At 37.3% G+C, this 20358-nt stretch overlaps 1 protein-coding gene across 8 annotated transcripts in view; it reads left to right on the forward strand.

Annotated features, from left to right (window-relative positions):
- ZNF461 (zinc finger protein 461) overlaps positions 1 to 8566 on the forward strand; it is a 34097-nt gene extending 25531 nt beyond the window's left edge. For all 8 annotated transcript variants that reach the window (XM_086691023.1, XM_086691020.1, XM_086691021.1 and 5 more), the window contains one exon: positions 6902 to 8566. In XM_086691023.1, the coding sequence (XP_086547149.1) occupies positions 6979 to 8286 (1308 nt within the window). In that variant the 5' untranslated portion in view covers positions 6902 to 6978 and the 3' untranslated portion in view covers positions 8287 to 8566. The remainder of the gene's footprint in view (positions 1 to 6901) is intronic.
- Positions 8567 to 20358: the final 11792 nt, after the last annotated feature.

Genomic DNA, 20358 nt, shown 5'->3' on the forward strand with positions numbered 1-20358 from the left:
TGCTGTCTGCACAGAGCCCTTTGCAGGGCTTGATCCTACGAACCATGGGATCATGACTTGAGCTGAAATCACAAGTCTGATCCTTAACTGACTGAGCCACTCAGGCATCCTTGAAGTACTTCATTTTTACTTTGCCACCACCACCACCACCAATCTTTTTCTAGTAGCATGTTTGTTTGTATTTTTTTGCTTTTTCTTAAATAATTGTCATTGTGTGGTCTTTCCAAAACAACTTAGTGAAACAACCAGTTTTCATATTCACTTCATCTATTGGTATCAACAGGGAGGAGAACAAATAAAGCTGACTTCTGGCAGGCATACACCTTGGCTGTTGTGATCATCTTGGATCTTGGATAAGCTTTATAGTTTTTCCTTTAATTTGTAGGTCTTTAATCCATTTAGAGTTTGTTTATTTATGGTGTATGGTAGGGGACCAGAGTAATTTTCTTTATATCTATAGCTAGTTCTAATATCATTTATTAAATTATTCTTTCATCATTGATCTGTAATTCTTCCTATGTGAGTCTGCCTCTGGTCTTTCTATGGGTCAAGTGCTGTGTAAATACCACATTGTCTTAATTTTTAAGTCTTTATGATGTCTTTATCATAGGTAGGATAAATGCTCTGACTTTGTTCTTTAGTAGTATTTTGGCTGTTAAACTTTGTTTTTCCAAATATGTTTTTGAATCAGTTTTTCAAGCTCCTCAAGCAACATTGTAGGGGTTTTATTAGATTTGTATTGAATCTCTCTGGTCTCCAGGTCTCTGTTTTCTCTTACTTGATTTCAGCTATCCTAGTCTCCTTGCTGTTTCTCTAATAAGCCAAGGTAACTTTCGTTTTATGGACTTGCTATATTCTCTGCATGGATTGCTCTTTCCCCAGATAGCCATCACTGTCTTCTCTCCTACAGTTTTTTTTTCCCCTTCAAATGTCACTGAAGTAAGGCTTTTCTGACTACTATAAAATTACACCCCACTTCCATTATTTGGAACTATATCTCTTTCCTTCTTAATGTATTTTTCTGTAGCCTTTTTTTTTTTTTCCATCTGACACACTGATTCATTTAGTAATCATTTATTGGATGTTATTCTACTAGAATGTAACTCTATGAGGGGATGGCTTTCCTTCTGTAATGATGTCCCCATTTTCACTTGTCATGTTGGTTATTTGTACTCTCTTTTATAAGATAGAAATTTATTTTAAATTAATTTTAGACTTAAGAGATGCAAGAATAGCAAAAGAGCTCCCATATGCCATTCACCTAGATTCACCACTTGTTAATATTTTGCCATAGTTGCTTTATTATTTCATTTCTGTTAAGTCTCATTACCCTGAATAGTTAAGCTTATCTTTTCTGAGAATGAAGATATTCTCTTACATTTCATAAATTCAGGAAATTTTACATTGATGCAAACTATTACGTCATATATTGTCTGTATTCATATTCACTAATTATCCCAATATTGTTTTGTTCACTTGATTTGGGATTTCACATTACATTTCTCTTCACTTTAATCTGAAAAGTTCCTCAACCTTTCTTTGTATTTCATGACATTGGTACTTTTGAAGAACATGGACCAGTTTATAGAATGTCCTTCCCCTTATTGAATTCAGGTTATACATTCTTGGCACAATTATTGCATTAGTGGTATATCCTTCTCAGTGTATCATTAAGGAGGCATATAATGTCGTTCTGTCCCATTGTTGGTGACGTTAGCTTTGATCACTTGGTTTGGCTGGTGTTTGCCACATTTCTCCACTGTATTTATTTATTTTTTTTTGTAGTACACATGTAATCTGTAAGGAAGATAGTCTATTTTTCTTGATCAGTCTTGCTGGAATCCTCTCTATTTTATATTTGTTTTTGTTTCATTTATTCTGCTCCATCTTTATTTTTTCCTTTATTCTACTTTTGGGGGTTTTAGTTTGCGATTCTTCTTCTAGCCTCTTGAGATACATGTTTAGATGATTCATTTATTTTTATTTTTTCAGGGACTTTTTATTTATTTGCTTATTTATTTGTCTGTCACCTATCTGCTTATCTTTTTATTTACTTTCAGAGAACCCGCTGTTAAATCTTCACCAGCACACCACTGCCCCTGGGGTTGCAGGATGTGGGTGATTCATTTTAATGATTTCTTTTTTCTATTTGCATTTAAGGCCATAAGTTTGCTGCTACATACAGCTTTAGTTGTACCCTACAAATTTAATCAGAGGGATAGATAGAAACCAGAGAATATAGAACCTTATAGATCATCATAAGGATCTTTTTTTCCTAAATGTCATGGGAAACTATTAAAGGGATTTGAAAGCAAAAGTTATATGAAATCATTTAGATATGTTGTGCTTAGTGGAACAAGAAAGTAAGCAGGTGACCAATTTGAGAGCGACTGCAGTAGTAAAATAGTAGTAGCTCAGACTGTGATAGAAATGATAGTAATAACTGATCAGAAGTTATTATACATATTAAAGAATAAGTTGACCATGCTTGCTAATGGATTGTAAGTTTGATAAGAATTAAAGAACTAGGCCTTTGGCTTAACGTATTGGTAAAAAAAGGTGGTTGCATTTACTGAGTTTAAGCTAGTGTGATGAAAAAAGGGAGAATTGAAAGTTCTCTCTGGACAAGTTATGATTGAAACACTTATTACATAGTATTTGAAGATTTCAAGTAGGCAGTTAGATTAATGTGGAACTCAGGGATAAGATAAAAGCTAGAAGTATACACAAAAGAACACATAAAATAAAAAGTTAACCTATGGAATAGGAGAAAACATTTATAAATCATATATCTGACAAGGGGTTAATATTCAGAATGTATAAAGAAATTCTACAACTCAACATCAAAGAAACCGAACAACTCAATTAAAAAAGGGGGAAAGGATTTTAATAGACATTTCTTCAAAGAAGATAAACAAATGGCCTGCAAACAGTATGTGAAACAGTATGATCGTTCCTCAAAAAAAAAATCAAAAATAGAATTACTAAATGATCCAGCAATTCCACTTCTGGATATATAACCAACAGAATTGAAAACAGCAGCTTTCAATCATTCAGAAATCATTCATTTTAATCATTCATTTTAATGATTTCTTTTTAACGAATGATTTCAATGCTTCAGATTGTGTCTCCCTCCCTCTCTCTTTGCCCCTCCCCCACTCATGCTTTTTTATTTGTATACCCATGTTTTTAGCAGCATTATGTACAATAGCCAAAGGTTGGAAGCAGCCTAGGTGTTCATCAACAGATGAGTGGATCAACAAAGTGTGTGTGTGTGTGTGTGTGTGTGTGTGTGTGTGTACACATATATAATGTAATGTTATTCAGCCTTAAAAGGGAAGTATTCTGACACACACTACAACATGGATTAGCATGTTGAGGACATTATGCTAAGTGAAATAAACCAGTCACAAAAAGATACTGTATGATTTCACTGATATGTAGTATCCAGATTAATCAAATCCATAGAAACAGAAGTAGAATGGCGGGTGCCAGGAACTGGGGGAGGAAAGGGTGGAGAGGAGTTATTAGTAAGCTCAGAGTTTCAGTTCTGCAAATTGAAAAAGTTCTGGAGGTTGGTTGTACAAAAATGTGAACATACTTAACACTACTGAATTATATAGTTAAAAATAGTTAAGATGTTAAATTTTATGTTATGTGTATTTTGCCACAATCAAAATTTTAGAGTTATAGGGCCACCTGGATGGCTCAATCGGTTGAGTGACCAACTTTGGCTCAGGTCATGATCTCACGGTTTGTGGGTTTGAGCCCTACATCGAACTCACTGCTGTCAGCATGAAGCCCTCTTCAGATCCTCTGTCCCCCTCTCTCTGCCCCTCCCCTACTTGTGCTCTCAAAGATAAATTAAAGAATATTTTTTAATCTAGAGTTATAAATTTAAGACTTAGGAGTATAGGACTAGAATTTAAGCCAGACCTGTTACAGGGAAAGAGTATATAGATTGATGGCTAGCCAGAGCCTGGGTTCTGGGACATTCTGATAGTTAGAGGGCAGGTAGTAAATGCATTAAGGGGAACTGAATACAAAGAGAAAGGTAGGAAGATAACTAGGAGAATATGGTATATAGGAAGTTGAGGGATTGATCATTTGTGTCAAATACTGCTAATGAGTCAAGTAGAGTGATGACTAGCACTAGAGCACTGATTTTGACAAAGAGATTTTGTTAGTGACTTTAGCTAGAAATTTTTCAACATAATTATGGGAGTTGAGATATTTATTGGAGTGGATTACAGAGAAAGGTAGGCAGTACTGTCTTTTCAGTAAATGGTGCTGAGCCAATTGGATAAATATATGAAAAACTAGGCTTCTAGGGGCACCTGGGTGGCTTAGTCAGTTAAGCATTCGATTTTGGCTCAGATCATGGTCTCATGGCTCATGAGTTTGAGCCCTGCGTCAGGCACTGTGCTGACAGCTCAGAGCCTGGAGCCTGCTTCAGACTCTGTGTCTCCCTCCCTCTTTCTTTGCCCCTCCCCCACTCGTGCTCTGTCCCTCTCCCTCAAAAATAAACGTTAAAAAATTTTTTTTAAATAAAAAAACAACAGCAACAAAGAAACTAGGCATCTTGATTCCTATCTCACATCATAAAATGTAATGTAGGTAGATTATAGATCTACATATGAAAAGTAAAATAGCAAACGCTTCTAGAATACAGTATTTTTCATGACCTTGGGATTAGACTGCCTTAAAATTAAGAACTTCTGTACATCAAAACATAGTATTAAGAGAGTGAAAGTGCCAGCCCCAGAGTGTGAGAAGATATTTGCAATATGTTGGTTGTATTCAGAATATATTAAGAATTCCTACAAAGAAAACAATACAACCCAGAAACAACTCAAGTGACCCTTGACTGATGAATGGATAAGCAATATATGGTATATCTATACAATGGAATATTACTTGGCCATAAAAAAGGAATGAAGTACTGGTTGATCCTTGAAAACATTATACAGAGTGAAAAAAGACCCAAAAGGTCACATATTGTATGATTCCATTTGTATGAAATGTCAGAATAGATTCATAGAGATACAAAGCAGATTAGTGGTTGCCAAGGGCTGGGAAGAATAGGGGAATAGAAAATGACCATGGGCATGGGGTTCTTCTTGGCATGATGAGAGTTTTCCGGAATTAGTGATCTGATGGTTATACAACATTGAGAATGTATTAAAAGTTACTGAATTGTATACTTCAAAATGGTGAAACTGGTAGATTTTATGTTATATGAATTTTAACACACACACACACACACACACACACACACACAGTCAGTAAAAATGGACAAAAGACCTGAGTTGGCATTTATTAAAAGAGATATCCAATTGGCCAATAAACATATGAAAAAGTGCTCAACCTCACAAGTCATCAGGGAAATTGCAAATTAAACCACAATGCAGTATCATGACATATCTGCCAGGATGCCTGAATATAAGATTGACAATAACAAGTGTTGGGAAGGATGTGAGGAACTGGAACTCTTTTCCAGTTAGATGGGAAAATGAGGAAACTATTGGATAATTTCAACTAAAGCTGAACAAATGCATATTCTGTGTGCAACAATTTCACTCATAAATGTATACATCTAGCAGAAAGGAGTCCTATTTCCACCAAAAGAAATGTACAAGAATGTTCATAGCAGTACTGATCATAATAACCAACAATTGAAAGCAACCCATATGTCCATCATTAGGAAAATGAAAAAATAAATTGTGTTAGAATAGAATGCTTTATATAGCTGTCAGTCTTAAGCTTTTTCTTCTGAAACAGCCTCTGAAAAGCTCTAAGATAGGAAAGACTTTGGAATGTCCTAATTGTTGAAAGGAGATTAATGTTGTAGTACATGGATAAAAGGAAAAAGGACTCAAAATGAGGTCTTCTAAGTAGGCAGAGGCCCTGTGTTCTCATGGAAAAAAATTGGATTTTTAAATTTCAGTTCAATAGGAAGCTACATTAGTTTGGTTATAGGTTTGGCTACATGTGACAGAGACTCAAAAATAATAATGGCTTAGACCATATGGGTTAATTTTCTTTTGCATTAAAGTCCAGGCTGGAGGGGAAGCTCTGCTCTGCAAAACCATCATGTGACATGACACCACATCCACAGTGGAGACTAAGGAAATGGGAGAATAGAGGATATGGGACATGGGCCAGCTGGCTGTTAAAGTTTCAGAAGCTACTATTTGATACTTATGCTTTTTTTTTTTTTTTTTAAGGCAGAATCCAGTTACATGGCATATTCTTCTGCAAAAGAGCCTGGGAAATGCAGTGTTTATATTGGGCAACCTTGTTCTCAACTAAAAACCATTGGTTCAATCCATATATAAAAGGGGAATAATAGACATTTGGGGACAATTAGCAGTCTCCATCTCATAATCCCTTGGTCTGGTGGAAAGTGTTAAACATACACTCTTGTAGATTCTGATTCAGTTGATCTCATTCTGAAACCAACTCTGGTAGATATGGATTCATTTGATCTAGAATGTTTCCTAAACATCTATAATTGCAGCAAACTCTGAGGTAGATCAAAATTTCAGAACAACTGGGGCACCCGGCTGGCTCAGTTGGTGGAATGTGTAACTCCTGGTCTTGGGGTTGTGGGTTTGAGCCCCATGCTGGGTGTAGAGATTGCTTAAAAATAAAATCTTAAAAAAAAAATTCAGAACCATTGACTTGATTTGTTAATTAACTCCCTCACTTTCTTTTCTGAGCTCTCATTTCTCTGTGTTCTCCTTACCGTTTTTTTTTCATTCAGTTGCATGATGATATTTTAGAGTTCTCCAAGACTCATCTTTTACGTGAATTATTTCCAGTTATCTCTCTTTGCTACCATATATATTTTCTTTTCTGACACGAAACCAGCAATTAAAGTGTGTTTCTTATCTTTCAGACTTGGTGTCCAGGTGTGAGGCCAAGAAGTTATCTCCAAAAGACATTTATGAGACAGAGTCATCCCAAAGGGCTATCATGGAAGACTTTAAAAGTCATAATCCTGAGAAATCCATTTTCAGAGATATTTGGGAATGCAATACTCAGTTTGAAAGACAACAGGAACAAGAGGGCTATTTCAGGCAATTTGTTATCAACCATGAACATATGCCTATATTTAACCAACATTCTTTACTAACTCAGGAATTTTATAATAGAGAGAAAATCTTTGGATGTAAAGAATGTAGAAAAAACTTCAGTTACCATTTATTTTTTAGTGATCACAGAAGAGCTCATTCTAAAGAAAAACTGTCTGAATGTAAGGAATGTGCAGAAATTCTTAATATATCATATCTTACTAAACAGAGAATTCAAAATAGTAACAAGTGCAATGAATGTAAGGAATGTTGGAGAGCTTTTATTCATTGTTCACAACTTAAGCAACACCTGAGAATCCATAATGGCGAAAAACGCTATGAATGTAAAGAATGTGGGAAGGCCTTTAATTATGGCTCAGAACTTATTCTGCATCAGAGAATTCACACTGGTGAAAAACCTTATGAATGTAAAGAATGTGGGAAGGCCTTTAGGCAGCGATCACAGCTTACTCAACATCAGAGACTTCATACTGGTGAAAAACCTTATGAATGTAAGCAATGTGGGAAGGCTTTTATTCGTGGCTTTCAACTTACTGAACATCTACGACTCCATACTGGTGAGAAACCCTATGAATGTAAAGAATGTGGAAAGACTTTTAGGCATCGCTCACACCTTACCATACATCAGAGAATTCATACTGGTGAGAAACCCTATCAATGTAGAGAATGTGGAAAGGCCTTTAGCTATCACTCAAGCTTCTCTCATCATCAGAAAATTCATTCTGGCAAAAAACCTTATGAATGTAGTGAATGTGGGAAGGCATTTTGTGATGGCTTACAACTTACCCTGCATCAGAGGATTCATACCGGTGAGAAACCCTATGAGTGCAAGGAATGTGGGAAGACTTTTAGACAGTGCTCACACCTCAAAAGACATCAGAGAATTCATACTGGTGAGAAACCTCATGAATGTATGATATGTGGTAAGGCCTTTAGACTTCATTCACACCTTATTCAACATCAGAGAATACATACTGGTGAGAAGCCCTATGAATGTAAGGAATGTGGAAAGACCTTTAGCTATCATTCAAGCTTTTCACACCATCAGAGAATTCATTCTGGGAAGAAACCTTATGACTGTGGAAAGGTTTTTAATCATGGCTTGCAATTTAATATACATCAGACACTTCATACTGTTGAGATGCCAGTAAGGTTTCCTCTTCTCTCTCCCCATCCTAGTCTAGCATGATGAAATTATTTTTAGAAATTTACATTTTCTTTTTTTTCTTCAAGATAAATGTTGGTAAAATAATGAATTTCGTTAGTATTGATTTATTTCAATGATCCTTGAAAAAAACTTCAAGCAGGGAAAATTGAAAAATTATTAACAGGTAAAAATTGCTCTAGTTCCAATGCTGTTTCTGAGTTATTATAATCAATATTGGAAATAAATTTTATAAATAGTGTTTTCACTGAAACCAGTGAAGTGGCAGAAATAAAATGAAAACAATTTCTTCCCTTCCCACACATCTGTGAGAGCCACTATGTGTGTGTTGCTCCTTCCTGCTCAAACATACCTGCAAATATGGAGGGTTTATTGCATGTATATGGAAGATTTTACCGCCTATAGTGACATATTTCACAGCAATTTCTTTTTGCACTTAAATAATTGTGGACTTTTTTCCAAGTGAATACATACAGATCTAACTTATTGTTTTTAAAGCTCCTGAATATTTCTGGTATAGGATGTATATACATATTTTAAGCCATTCCTTACTATAGACATTTGATTGTTCTATTTCTTTTTCATCCCAAAGGATCATACAGTAAATATTCTTATCTCATCATTCTTTTATTTCCATTGGGTAGATTGCCAACCGTGAGAGTGTATGTAGTTTTGATGTTACATTAATTTTTTAGTTAAAAAATTTAGGTAATAAAAATACATGCTACAAAATTCAAAAGTTATCAAACAAGTAAAGTAAGAATTAAAGCTTTCTTAATACCTGATTCTATAGGACCAGCTGTCAGGTCTTTTGTATTCTTCCAGGGATTAAATTTTTTAAATTCTTTGGATGAAAGTGGATTAATCATAATCTTTGTCTCATGAAATTCTCATCGTTCCAAATTTAGCCCTCTTTCATTTCAGTATTTCCAAGGGATTTACAGATGTGCCAACTATCAATTTACTGCCTGTCTTCTCCAAATCCTTCATTGCCTGCAATCCTTCGCTGCAATATTGGAACTCTCTCTTTTGTTTATAACATTATTTATCTGAGTCCTCTGTCTCTTTGTTTTTGGTTAAGTCAGACTAGCTAATAGTTTTTCAACTATATATTTTCAAAGGGCCAACCCTTGGTTTTATTGATCTTTTCTATTGTCTTTTAAGTATCTTTCATTTATATGCTCTTATATCACTTCCTTCCTTATGCAAACTTTGGGCTTAGTTCTTTTTTCTAGTTAATCTTGGGGTGTGAAGTTATGTACATAAGATTGTTTCCCCCTAATGTAGCTTTTATCCCTGTAAACTCCCCCATTAGAACTGCATTTATTATATCCCATATGTTTGTTTCCATTTTCATTTTTGTTAAGATATTGTCTGATTTCCATTTTGATTTCTGTTTTGATCAATTGGTTGTTCAGGAGTGTGTACTCCTGAATATGTATAATTTCCACATATTTGTGAAATTTTCCAGTTTTCCTCCTGTTAATGATTTGTAGTTTCATACCATTGTGGTCAAAAAAGTTACTTGATAGGATTTCAATCTTAAATGTGCTAAGACTTATCTTATAGCCTAACATACGATTTATGCTGGAGAATGTTGTGTGTGTTCTTTTTTTTTTTTTTTAATTTTTTTTTTTCAACGTTTATTTATTTTTGGGACAGAGAGAGACAGAGCATGAATGGGGAAGGGGCAGAGAGAGAGGGAGACACAGAATCGGAAACAGGCTCCAGGCTCTGAGCCATCAGCCCAGAGCCTGACGCGGGGCTCGAACTCCCAGACCGCGAGATCGTGATCTGGCTGAAGTCGGACGCTAACCGACTGTGCCACCCAGGCGCCCCAATGTTGTGTGTGTTCTTGAGAAGAATGTGTATTCTGCTGCTGTTGGGTGGAATATTCTGTGTATGTTCGTTAGTTCCATTTGGTCTAAAGTGTTATTCAAGTCCACTCTTTCCTTATTGATTTTCTGTCTGAAAAGAGCTACTGTTGAAAGTGGGATATTGAATTTCTCTGCTCTTTTTATTGCTATCTACTTCTCCCTTCAGATCTGTCAGTATTTGCTTCATATATTTAAATGCTCTGGTGTAGGGGCGCCTGGGTGGCGCAGTCGGTTAAAGCGTCCGACTTCAGCCAGGTCACGATCTCGTGGTCCGGGAGTTCGAGCCCCGCGTCAGGCTCTGGGCTGATGGCTCAGAGCCTGGAGCCTGTTTCCGATTCTGTGTCTCCCTCTCTCTCTGCCCCTCCCCCGTTCATGCTCTGTCTCTCTCTGTCCCCAAAAAATAAATAAATAAACGTTGAAAAAAAAATTTAAAAAAAAATAAATGCTCTGGTGTAGGATGCATATATATTTACAATTGTTATATTCTCTTTATGAATGATCACTTATATAATGACTTGTGACAGATTTTGACTAAAAGTCTATTTTTAGTGATATAACCACCCCTGCTCTCTTTTGGTGATCATTTGAACAGAATATCTTTTTCTGTCCTTTCACTTTTAGTCTATGTGTGTCCTAATGCTAAAGTGATTCTCTTGTAGTCAGCATATTTTGGAATTCTTCTTCGTCTCTGTCTCCCTGTCTCTCTCCCCTTCCCTCCTTCCTCCTCCCTCTCCCTCCTCCCTCCTCCCTCTCCCTCCTTCTCCTTCCTCTCCCTCTTCCCTCTCTTCTGCCTCCTCCTTCTCCTTCTCCTCCTCTTTCTCCTTCTTTTTTTGGTCCATTCAACCACTCTATGGCCTTGATTGGAGAATTTAATTCTTTACAGTTAAAGCAATTATTGATAGGTAAGATCTTATTGCCATTCCATTCATTGTTTTCTGACTGCATTGTAGTTCCTTTGTTCCTTTCTTCCTCTCTTGCTGTCTTCCTTTGTGATTTGATAATTTTTTTTTAAATAGAAGTATGCTTTGGTTCCTTTCTCTCTTGTGTATTGACTATAGGTTTTTTTCTCTTGGTTACTATGGGGCTTACATAAAACATCTTACAACCTTAACAGTCTATTTTAAGGTAATAGCAACTTCAGTTGCATAAAAATTCTCTTTTACCTCTGCCCTCCCCCTAAGTTTTATTATATTGATGTCATATTTTATGTCTTTTTATATTGCATATCAAGAAATTACAGTAGCTAGTTATTTTTAATATTTTTTGTTTTTTTTTAACTTTTATACTCAAACATGATTTATGCACTACTTTTGCAATATTATTGTGAATTTGACTATTTACCTTTTCCAGTGAGTTTTATACTTTCCTAAGATTTCATGTTGTCACTTAGTGTCCTTTCATTTCAACTTGAATTCCCTTTAGCATTTCTTTTAAGACAGGTCTAGTCGTGATGAACTACCATAGGTTTTGTCTGAGAATGTCTTAATCTTGCCTGTGTAGCTTGCCATATACATTTTAAGTTATCAAAATCTACTTTACCTGTGTATTAATTCCAGAGAGATACAGAAATGTTACCCATATATAGCTCTGTTTCTTGTTCTTCCATTTTGTGTTATTATACATATTACATCCTGTTATGAACCTAAACTTTATATTTTTTGTGTCTACTAAAGATGCTGAGTAAAGAAAAGAAGCAAAGTATATACTATGGAATTTGTTATATTAACCTTCTTATTTACCATTTCTATTTCTCTTTGTTTCCAGTGGATCCAAATTAATATCTAGTATCATTTCTTTATTCTAATACAGCTTTGCTCCCACCTGCCTTCTTTGTGTTGTTTAATATAGTAATTTCTGTATGTTCTAGGTCTAACAATATAGTTATATTGTATACAGTTGTATAGGTATTGTGTAGTGTAAGTCCTGACAGTTTTTCTTCTTTAATAATGCAAGTGCCTGACTTAAACCAAGGCATCCACTTCAAAGATGGCTATCTCCAACACATTGCCAGCCACATGACTAGATAAAGAGCCAGGCCTCCCCTCTCTCAAGGCTTTGTAGGTTTAGAGATCTTGGTTGATTTCAATAACTGACCATTTGGGCTCCTTTTTTTTTTCTCTTCCTGCACTTCAAATTCCTGCTCTTATGTTCTAACCTCATCAATAAAGAGTAAGCCCCCTAAACCCTAGGCCTCCCACCTATGAGCCCTTAGTCAAACAATAAAAGTAAAACCCTTCACTTTCTGTCTCTCTCTCTCTGTGCAGCCTCACTGTATGGCTCCAGATGTGCCGTGTAATTTTCAGGATTTGCAAATAATAAACGTTCTCTCTTTTTTTAAGTTTATTTATTTATTTATTTATTTATTTTTTTAAATTTTTTTTTCCAACGTTTATTTATTTTTAGGACAGAGAGAGACAGAGCATGAACGGGGGAGGGGCAGAGAGAGAGGGAGACACAGAATCGGAAACAGGCTCCAGGCTCTGAGCCATCAGCCCAAGGCCTGACGCGGGGCTCGAACTCACGGACCGCGAGATCGTGACCTGGCTGAAGTCGGACGCTTAACCGACTGCGCCACCCAGGCGCCCCTAAGTTTATTTATTTTTTAAGAGAGAGAGAAAGCAGGGGAGACAGAGAGTGAGGGAGACAGAGAATCCCAAGCAGGCTCCATGCTGTCAGCACAGAGCCCAATGTGGGACTTGAACTCATGAACCCATGAGATCACGACCTGAGCCAAAATCAAGAGTCAGATGCTTACCCAACAGAGCCACCCAGGTGCCCCATTGAGTGTTCTCTTTCAGAGTTTCCTGATGTTTATTGTTGAGGGCATCTTGCAATTATAGTAAGAACCACAAGGGCTAGTCCAGCCACAACATTCATTATCAATAGCATGGGACTGGCACAAACATTGTTTTATATATATAATTGCTTTTTAGACCAAATAAGAGAAGAAATATGCATTTGTGATATCTTTTATAATTACATCATTACCTTTACTGGTGCTTTTTTGGTCACTTGTTTTCATTCTGAAGAACTTTCTTTAGTGTGTTTTGTAAGGTGGGTCTGTTACCAACAGATTGTTTCAGTTTGAGTTTGACTGGCATGTCTTTATTTCACCATTTTTTAAAGGCAACTTTACTTGCATATAAAATTTTTTGTATACAGATCCCCCACCCACCCTCAACCCGACCAGAACTCCTCTCAGAACTTTGAATATGTCATCCCATTGTTTTCTGGTCTGTGTTGTTTCTGATAAGAGATTTACTGTTCACTTTATTGGGGCTCCCTTGTAAGTGATGAGTCTTTCTGTTGCTTTCAAGATTTTCTTCTTGACTACCTTTTAGCAATTTTACTATGAGGTCTTTGTGGATCTTTGCTTAGTTTCTTTAGCTTCTTGGATGTGTATATTAAAGTTTTTCAGTGAACTGGGAAATTTTCAGCCATTATTTCTTAAATGTTTTTTTCTGATTCTCTCCTTTACATGTTTGTTGGCATTCTTAATGATGTCCTATATTTCTCTGAGGCTCTGTTCATTTTTCTTCATTCTTTTTTCTTTCTGTTCTTTGAATTACATGATCTCCATAATGGTCATATTCATTGATTCTTTTGCCAGCTCAGATTTGTTGAGTTCCTCAAGTTAGTTTTTCATTTTGGTTATTGCAGTCTTAAACTCCACAATTTCTATTTGGTTCTCTATAATTTTGATTTCTTTATTAATGTTTGCTCTTTGATGAAGCAGTGTCGTCATATTTTCTTTTGCTTCTTTAATCATGGTTTCCTTCAGTTCTTGAACATAATTTTAATGGATGCTTTGATGTCCTTTTCTGTTAAGTGAGATACTTGGGCCCTCTCACAGACAATTTCTATTGCTTGTTTTTTTCCTGTGTTTGGGTCATATTTTCCTGTTTCTTTGTATGTCTCATAATTTTTTGTTTAAAATTGACACTTGAGGTAATATATCGTGTTACATACTTTAGCAACTCTGGGTACTGATTTTTCCACCTTGGTTTCTGAACGTTGGTAATCTGTGGCCCTTAATCAAACCCAGAGTCTTTCTTGTTTGTTTGTTTGTTTGTTTTCCAGTGGGCTCACATCTATTGTGGGGCTTGAACTCATGACCTTGAGGTCAAGAGTCAGATGCTCTACTGACTGAGCCACCCAGGTGACCTGTTTCTTGTGTAATTCTACAGTTGGCTAATACAGTGATATTGTCTTACATTCTTTAAAGGGGTGGTCATAAAGCATTCAAGGCCACTTTTCATAAGGGACTGTGCCACAGAGTTCCATGAGTTTTTTGTTTTTTTGTTTTGTAACTCTGAGGATCAGAATCTATTTTGCAGAGGCATAGGCTGCAGCACCAGCAAAGATATGTTATAGGATGTTAACCATCTGGTTTTAGGAGTATAGGCTTTAGCATGCCAAATGGTGATATGCTCTTCTTTCAAAGAAGCCATCACCCAGTGGTCCTGAATACTGCACAGGTTATCACTCTTTCTCCTGCATGCACTTTAGAATGAGTGTTCAGTGCCTGCTTAAAACACACAACTAATTGTCCCAGGGTAAGTGTGATTTCCCTGAGCCTAGCATCAGTAATGACTTATGCCGGAATTGAGACATATGATTCAATCTGAGGTAGAGATTTGGGCAAAGACACATGACCCAGGACTACTTTAAGGAGGGTCTGAATCTCATTTCTGTAAATACCAGTTATCAAAACTTGTGATTTAAGTCAGTTAAATCTTTAACAGAGGTTTTGTAGGACTCAGAAAATACAGCACAAAGCGGCAAAACTCAAAGCACAAAGTCTCAGACAGCAGCACAAATCAAACAGTGTGCTTTCAAGTTAGCAACTCAAAATGCACAGTTGCCAAAAGGCAACAGAGCTTATTAGCAAACCCAAGCATAGAAGAAAGACCCCTGGTAGTGGCAGTTATTGCTTAGACGCTCTGATCACTGCCTTAATTTTTGCAGCCACAGTACAGATGTGGGATATACCCCCAACTCAAAATTTTGTTTGGTTGTCAAGACTGATGTTGCCACACATGCACCAACAGAATATGGAAAGGCTTATTACTCACAGAATGATATTTTCCGGGGAGAACAAAGCAGGATTCCAAGCAGGTCTCAAAATGGATTGAGAGATCAGGGAGGGGAGAGTGACTTGGGTTTTTATTGTGCTTAGGGGTGGGGCTGTGTAAGGGTTCCCATGAAGAGGCTGGGGTTTGTGTAGTTTGAACTTCCCATGCACTAAAAGAAAGGACACACAACAGTCAAACACCAAAAATGGAATCATACCCTTTATTACACTGTATTATCTGTTACTTTGTAACAAGCTACCACAAACAGCAGCTTAGAGCAACACACAGTCATTCTATTAACAGTTTCTAGGTTCATGAATCTAAGCATAGCCTTGCTGGGTCCTCTACTTCAAAGTTTCTCATAAGACTACAGTCAAGGAGCATGTGGCTGGCTTGGTTGGAAGAGTGTGCAACTCTTGATACCAGGGTTGTGAGTTTGAGCCCCACGTTGGGTGTAGAGATTACTTAAAACTTAAACAAACAAAAAAACAATGAAAAAAAGGCTACAGTCAAGGTATGGATCAAGTTTTACCTGAAGGCACAACTGGGGAAGGATCACTTCCAAGCTCACATGGTTATTTGCAGGATTTAGTTCCTTATAGGCTATTGGGCTAAGGACCTCAGTTTCATACTGGTTGCTGGCCAGGATCCAATTTCAGTTCATTGCTGTCTGGGCTTCACCACTATGGCATCTTACGTCATCAAAGCCAGCAAGACACAGTCAATAAAGAGTCTTATAGCAAGAAAGAAGTTGTCTTTTGTAACTTTAATCATGGAAGTGACTTCCTGTGACCTTTGCCATATTCTCTTGGTTAGAAATAAGTTGATAAGTCCACTCTCAAAGGAAGGGGATTACACAAAGGCATGCATGTCAGGATCAGGGATCATTGAGGGACATTGTAGTCTTTCTGCCACAGGGACCTATGGCCATTTACTTGAGCAACTTTACATTGGTAAAAGGAAAATACTCAGACATCTTGAAATCATTGTCTGACTTGACAGTGATACCCAGAGACCTAAAGCATTATCATAGTCCACATGTTAAAATAGTCTTATGTGGGTGTCAGGTAATAAGTTGATTCTAGTTTACAGGGGATCTATTGGGTTCATAGATGATCTGGTGGCTCTTTTATGTATCCCTAAATTTACAATAAGTATTGACATATTTTGGAGTTGAAGTTAATCCACGTATGGGATCCTTGGCCTTTAGTGTTAGAGTTGCAGTAGAAAAAAACCAAGTGGAAACCTCTGAGATTATTCCTGTTCCCTCAAGCTACAATGGTAAATAAAAAATTGTATCACATCCCAGAGAGATGGTAGAGATTTGTCCCACCCTAAAGATCAAAAGGATGTAAGGTTAGTGGTCACTATTATACCTCAGTATCATATGTCTATTTTTTTAACTTGTTTTATTTTTTATTTTTTTAAATTTACATCCAAATTAGTTAGCATATAGTGCAACAATGATTTCAGGAGTAGATTCCTTAGTGTCCCTTACCCATTTAGCCCACCCCCCGTCCCACAACCCCTCCTATAACCTTCAGTTTGTTCTTCATATTTGAGTCTCTTCTGTTTTGTCCCTCTCCCTGTTTTTACTCATACGTCTGTTTTATATCCCAGTCTGTGAATGTAACTGCAAGCTCTACCAATTAGCAGCCTTTGGAGGTGATATTTTTGCTATAGCAGGTGTATAGTATACAGTGATTGATTTGAATGAGTTTATTCTTTTCTATCCCAATCACAAAAGAAAACCAAAAACAGTTTGCAAGTGACAGACAAAATATGTATTTATGATTTTGCCACCTCTGTCAAAATATAACAGGAGAATTGGACATTCACAGTAATTAATTCCATTGATGAAATCAATCTAATAAGACAGCATGGGGGAAGGATGTCATGCACATTGGAAGCCTTGTTAAGACACATGTTCCTCAGAGGGTGAGAGGAGAACCTATAAAGATTTAGAGACTTTCCACTTAGTAAAATAAAAGAAATTGCTCTATTTGTATCCTCTACTACTGAGAAGAAAGTGTGCTTCCAGGCAAAATTCTTTGTGCTATGAAAGCAACACATTCAACATTTTAGAATACCCATATACAGAGTGGCAAAGAATGCTATCAGCTTTGAGCGGATCCTAACATAGTAAAGGGCTCTGTAGCATGTCCTAGCTGAGGTACAATCAGTGCTTCCACTGGAGCTACGTGATCTGAAATTACTGTTGGGAGATATGACTGATGAAAATGATGCAGTGTGGAGTTCATGGCAAGCCATAATCAGAGCAGGATGAGCAAGAGTATGTCATCCAAAGCAGATAATTACAGTTTTTGAAAATAAGCTCCTGGTGTGCTACTGGACCCTGTAAGGACAGATTGCTTGGCCATGTGAAACCAAGTCACCATGCACCCTGAACTGCCCATTGTGAGGTATATCCTGTCAGAACCACAAAAGTGATAACGTTGGATGAGCCCAGTGCAATCTTTGAAAAACTGGAAATGGTACATTGAGGATTAAGCACAAGAAGTACTAAAGGGCACACAGAATCTACATGAGCCTGTCACCCATCACTTCCACCAGTGTCTCCGATCACTCATATGGACAAATGGGAGTCCCATATAACCAGCTGAGAAAGAAAGAAAAAGGCTGACCTTGGCTTACAGTTTGTTGACTCTATATGTGAATGTAAACTGAAGTGGAAAGCAACAGCGTTACACAGAAGCTTCACAGGGGTGGCTCTGAAAGAGAAATATTTCTCATTGGATGAAACTTAATGTATTGCATTTGGTCATCCACTTCATGTAGAAGGAGAAGTGGCCCAAGAGAAGAATAATCACACTCCTTGGGTAAATGGCCTAGTCAGGGGCCTGGAAGAAGAAAGGTTAGAAGATAGTTCTATCAGTCAATATTTAATCAGAGAAATAGAAACAGTATATATAAAGACTTATTGTAGTGAATCTGCTTATGTGATTGTAGGGGCTGTCTAGGCAAGCCTAAAATCAGGAACAGCATGCTAGAATTCTTGGACATGAGATGAAACTGCTATCTACAGGCAGAATTTTTTCTTTTTCAGGGAATTCCTCAGCTCTGCTCTTAATGTCTTTCAACTGATGAAATCTAGGATAATCTCCCTTAAAGTTAACTGATTATGGACTTTAGACACATCTACAAAATACCTTCACAGCAACACCTAGATTGGCGTTTGATTGAATACCTGTAGTCTAGCCAAGTTGACACATATACATGATCTTAACTGTCCACCGCTTATCAACTTGGCACCCACACACATTTCCTTTAATTACACTCTTCAAATGAAGACCATGAGTCCTACTTCCAACTAACATGAAACATTCTGTGTACAATTGAAAACACATTAACCCTTTCTCCAGGAGAGGATGCCTTTGGATGAAGTTCACTCTCTTTTTTATACCCTGTAACTTAAATATTGTGATATAAAGTTAACTATTTTTTTTAATGTTTATTTGTTTTTGATAGAGCACAAGAAGGAGAGGGGCAGAGAGAGAGAGAGAGAGGCACAGAATTTGAAGCAGGCTTCAGGCTCTGAGCTGTCAGTGCAGAGCCTAATACAGGGTTCAAACCCACAAACTGTGAGATCATGACCTGAGTTGAAGTCAACCAACTGAGCCACCCAGGTGTCCCTGAAGTTAACTATTATTAATAAATCTTATGTTTGATGGGATAATAGAGGGAAGGAAACAAAAATATTTGGTTAATAAATATACATAACAAAATGAGGAAGAATTATGCATACTATTACTGTTCTCATTTTTACAACTGGTCATGTAGCATTTATAACTATCTTCTTTCACTACACATTTCATATCTACTTTGCCCTCAGCAAGCACCTCAGCTGGCTTTGATTCTTTCCTGGCAGGATAACCCAAATATTCCTAAAGTGTCTGAGTCCTTAGGAGTTCTCCCTGAATCCAGGTGCAGTTTTCCATTAACATTAACTGCAGGATGCAGCAGTAATGAGACACCCAAAAGGATCTCTTATATTTCACACATAATCTTCTTACATCCATTATGTAGTACCAATTTCCTCATGGTAATCAGGACCAATCACTCATTCAGTACAGTAACCACCTCCTTTGCCTGTTGATTCAGAAGCATGAGGAGCCCAAAGTGGCCTCAATCCAAGGTGGCAGCTTCATCTTTGACTTTAATGGAATGATTGTTGTATCTTCTGGTGGAAGCATTCCTCTCTTTGTAACTAAGACTTCTAGTCCAGCAGAGCCTAAGGTTGCTGGGATGGAAAGCAAAAATTTTGCTATTGGATCACTAGGGGTGATAATGAGTGGAACCACTCCCATTTGCACCCCTTGATTCCTGGACTCTGGGAAAAACAGCACCATATATTGGATGCTTATTTAAAGCATATACATCATCCTCAAAGACACTTCCCCAGTCCCACAAGATACTGCTACCTCACTGACACTGAAACTGAGGCTTCAAAAGGTGATTCTAATAGTGCATCAAGACCACTTCTTCAGGATGATAGAAAACATGGCAACACCATGTGAGTAGCATGAGCATGGGCTCGTTGCCACAATTCATTTGCTGTGAAACGAGCCCTCTGATCAGAAGCAAATGTTACTTGAAATACCACAGTGATGCATAAGGTGCACTATAAGTCCCCAGATGGTGGTTTTGTGGAAGCATTGAGTGCAGGAAAAACAAAGCCATATCACCCAGGGAATGATGCCATATTGGTGACTCTGTCAGTCTCTGCTACTGGCAGACTGGGAACTCAGCAGTAGCTGTAACCAGCACAGTCACGATGAATGGAAGTCCATGTTGCTGAGTGGATGCAGAACCTCCATCTTTGGGACCATGGCCACTTTGTTTTATGAGCCTACTGGGCAATGACAGGAGTGGCTGAGGAAAGAGGCTGACTGATATCCACAGAGTTGATCATCCTATACATGTATTAAGATCCTCCTCTGCTGAGATAAACATTCACATTGGACACAAGTATCGTCACATCATTTGCCTACTCAGACCTATTCATATACCACTTCCCTAGACCTCCTTATCACACATTTTTCCAGTCATATTCCTTCTAAATCCCTGACCATCCAACCAAACTATTGGCCATAGTCTATGAATATAGATTCTTGCTTCTGGCC

The sequence above is a fragment of the Puma concolor genome, chromosome E2 (genome assembly GCF_028749965.1).
Source record: "Puma concolor isolate L17-30 chromosome E2, mPumCon1.1.hap2, whole genome shotgun sequence".
Lineage (NCBI taxonomy): Eukaryota > Metazoa > Chordata > Mammalia > Carnivora > Felidae > Puma > Puma concolor.